The sequence below is a fragment of the Athene noctua genome, chromosome 34 (genome assembly GCF_965140245.1).
Source record: "Athene noctua chromosome 34, bAthNoc1.hap1.1, whole genome shotgun sequence".
Classification (NCBI taxonomy): Eukaryota; Metazoa; Chordata; class Aves; order Strigiformes; family Strigidae; genus Athene; species Athene noctua.
In genome coordinates, this window is record NC_134070.1 from 577,003 (window position 1) to 580,127 (window position 3,125).

A 3,125-nucleotide genomic window follows, 5' to 3' on the forward strand; every position below is an offset into this window, starting at 1 on the left:
AAAAAAAAGGGTGGGTGGGTGGGGGAATGGGGTGGGCACAATAAATAAAAAAAAACGGGAAAAAAAATTAGAAGCAAAGAAGAAAGACACGAAATGATTAGCAGTCGTTATCCCCGCTGAATTTAAAATTTTTAAAGGGGGAGTAAAAAAATTAAACGAAGGAAATCGCCCTTAGAAAGGGAAAAGGGGGGCAGTGAGGGGTGTGCGGGGGGGTTTTCTCCTCAGCTCTGAGGAGAGAAGTGAGGGCTGAGGGCCCCGTTTTACCCCCCCCCCCCCGCGGCGGGGCTGGGAAAGGGGGAGGCCGCCATTTTCTCAAGGCAAAATGAAGCTGGCCCGACAAAATGTCGCCCCCGAGGTTAAAAAAAAAATGAGAAAAAGGGGTGTAAAAACCCCCCTGCCCACACACACCATCTCCCACACACCCCCCCCCCCCCCCGCCACAACCGCCGCCGCCCCGCCAGGCCGCACCGGAGCTCTCTACTCACCTCCACCCAGCCCTCAGAATGGCGGCGGCGAGCGCGGGCGGCGCCTTTTATACTAGGCCACGCCCCGCCCCTCGCCCCGCCCACCACCCCGCCCGCGCGGCCCCTCCGAGCGCTATGACGCCTGCGCGGGCAGCGCCGTGTGTCTTTGCGCATGCGCCGCCCCGCCCCCTATTGTCCCCGGGCCCTTGTGGCGCAGTTTTTATTCGGGCCGTGCGCGCTGCGCATGCGCGCGGCTGAAGGGAGGGCCGTACGGCAAGATGGCGGCGCCCCGCCCTTCCCTGCGGAGGAGGAGGGGGTATGCGCATGCGCGGCGGCAAAATGGCGCTGGCCAAAGGGATGGCGCTGCTGCGGGCGGCCGCCGCCGGGGCGCGGGGAACGGGGCGGCTGCTGTGGGCTCGGGTGAGGCGGCGGCGGCGGCAGAACCGGGGCGGGGGGCGAATCGGTTCGGGAGGGGGGAGGTTAGGCCGTGCCGTAACGCTGTGGCCATGTGCGCTGCCTGAGGTCACGTGGAGGGTGACGTCACGCGGGGAAGGGCGGGCGCGGCGCGGTTATGACGTCACGGCGGTGACGTCAGCGCGGCCGGTCGCGCCTTCCCCGTTTCCACAAGGGGGGGGGGGGCGGTGTGATGTCACTCGCGTCGGATATATTGGGGCGGGGGGCGCTGTGACGTCACCACGGCGGTGGCACCGCTGTGACGTCACCACCGTGACGTCACCGCCGTGATCTCACACCCCCCCCCCCCAGGATGTCCCCCGGTTCTGCAGCACCGAAGCAGCCCCCGAGCCCCCCCCCCAGCCCCCGTCCCCCTTCCAGGAGCGGCCCTGGGAGTATCTGGAGAGTGAAGGTAAATTGGGGGGGGGGGGGGGGCAGGTTTGGGGGGGGTCGGGGGGGTCCTCAACCTCTTCCTGACCCCCCCAAATCACACCCACACCCCCCCGCCCCCCCCCCGAAGAGTACCGGGCTACCTACGGCGACAAACCCGTCTGGATGGGCTACCGCCGCAACCACAAGGGCGCCATCCCGCCCCAGCGCACCCGCAAAGCCTGTCTGGTGAGGGGACTGGGGGGCATTGGGAGGCACTGCGAGGGGAGTTGGGAAGACTGGGAGGAGACTGGGAGGCACTGGGAGGGGACTGGGGGTCATTGGGAGGCACTGGGAGGGGACTGGGGGTCATTGGGAGGCACTGGGAGGGGACTGGGGGGCATTGGGAGGCACTGGGAAGGGACTGGGGGGCATTGGGAGGCACTGGGAAGGGACTGGGGGGCTTTGGGGGGCACTGGAAGGGGACTGGGGGTCATTGGGGGGCCCTGGGAGGGGCCTGGGCAGCATTGGGAGGCACTGGGAGGGGACTGGGGGGCACTGGGAGGGGACTGGGGGGCATTGGGAGGCACTGTGAGGGGAGTTGGGGGACTGGGAGGAGACTGGGAGGGACTGGGGGGCACTGGGATGGGACTGGGGATGGACTGGGAGGGATTGGGGGGCACTGGGATGGGACTGGGGGCACGGGAGACACTGGGAGGGATTGGAGGGGCTTGGGGGCACTTGGAGGGGAGGGACTGGGATGCATTGGGAAGAACTGGGAGGCACTGGAGGGCACTAGGGTGGGACTGGAAGACAGTTGGGGGCTCTGGGATGGGACTGGGACACACTGGGAGGGTTACTGGGATGCACTGGGAGGGGGGGCACCCCCTGACCGTCTCCCTGTCCCCAGCGCAAGGGCAAGCGCGTGGGCAACCCCTGTCCCATCTGCCGCGACCCCCACCTGCACCTGCACTTCCGGGTAAGGGGCGGGACCCTCCCCCTCTTCCTCCTCCTCCCCCTCTTCCTCCTCCTCCCCCTCTTCCTCCTCCTCCCCCTCTTCCTCCTCCTCCCCCTCTTCCTCCTCCTCCCCCTCTTCCCTCCTCCTCCCCCTCTTCCTCTTTCCCCTCCTCCTCTTCCTCCCTCTTCCCCTTTTTCCTCCTCTCCTTCCCCCCTTTTCTCCCCTTCCTCTTCCCGCCTTTCCCTTCTTCCTCCTCTCACCTTCCTCCTCTTCCTCTCTCCACCCTCCCCTACAGAACGTGAAGCTCCTGGACCAGTTCATCTGCCCCCACTCCGGCATCATCTTCCACCCCACGTACACCGGTGAGGGAGCGCCCATGGGTGCTGGGCGGCCAGGGGAAGCACCCATGGCTGCCCCCACACCCCCCCCCCCAACCCCACACGCACACGCGTGTGTGTCCGTGTCCCCCCTCAGGGATCTGCATGAAGCAGCACAAACTCCTGACCAAAGCCATCGCCCAGGCGCAAGACCACGGTGAGAGCCCCGCGGGCGGGCGCAGCACCCGTGGGTGCCCCCCACCACCCCCCAAGACCATCCTCACCCCCCTTTTTTTTCCCCACCCTCCCCATCCCACAGGTCTCCTCTGGCTACAAGTTCCCTTCGTCCCCGTCCCCCAAGAGGATTTCTCCAACCGACACCCGGCCATCGGGAAGACCCCGCCGGCACCCGCCCTGACCCCCGGCGGCCATTGGTACCCCTGGTACGAGTGGCAGCCCCCCCCCGCCGCCGCCATCGCCCGCGTCCGCGCCCTTTACAAGGATTACCTGAAGGAAGAAACGGCCGCGCCGACACCCCCCGACACCCCCCAAGCGCCAACCGTG

The 3,125-nt window shown here is 67.0% G+C and overlaps 3 protein-coding genes across 3 annotated transcripts in view; 2 read left to right on the top strand and 1 right to left on the bottom strand.

The window, feature by feature from the left end:
* Positions 1-3,125, bottom strand: part of LOC141972579 (uncharacterized) — a 710,276-nt gene that overhangs the window by 513,089 nt on the left and 194,062 nt on the right. The window lies entirely within an intron of this gene.
* The window catches only part of LOC141972595 (uncharacterized), a 366,186-nt gene that overhangs the window by 174,973 nt on the left and 188,088 nt on the right, over positions 1-3,125 (top strand). The gene's annotated exons all lie outside the window — the stretch shown is intronic.
* MRPS18B (mitochondrial ribosomal protein S18B) overlaps positions 789-3,125 on the top strand; it is a 2,607-nt gene continuing 270 nt past the window's right edge. The window contains exons 1-7 of the mRNA XM_074930438.1: positions 789-884; positions 1,230-1,329; positions 1,438-1,535; positions 2,197-2,265; positions 2,540-2,606; positions 2,719-2,778; positions 2,881-3,122. Of these exons, the coding sequence (XP_074786539.1) occupies positions 789-884; positions 1,230-1,329; positions 1,438-1,535; positions 2,197-2,265; positions 2,540-2,606; positions 2,719-2,778; positions 2,881-3,122 (732 nt within the window). The remainder of the gene's footprint in view (positions 885-1,229; positions 1,330-1,437; positions 1,536-2,196; positions 2,266-2,539; positions 2,607-2,718; positions 2,779-2,880; positions 3,123-3,125) is intronic.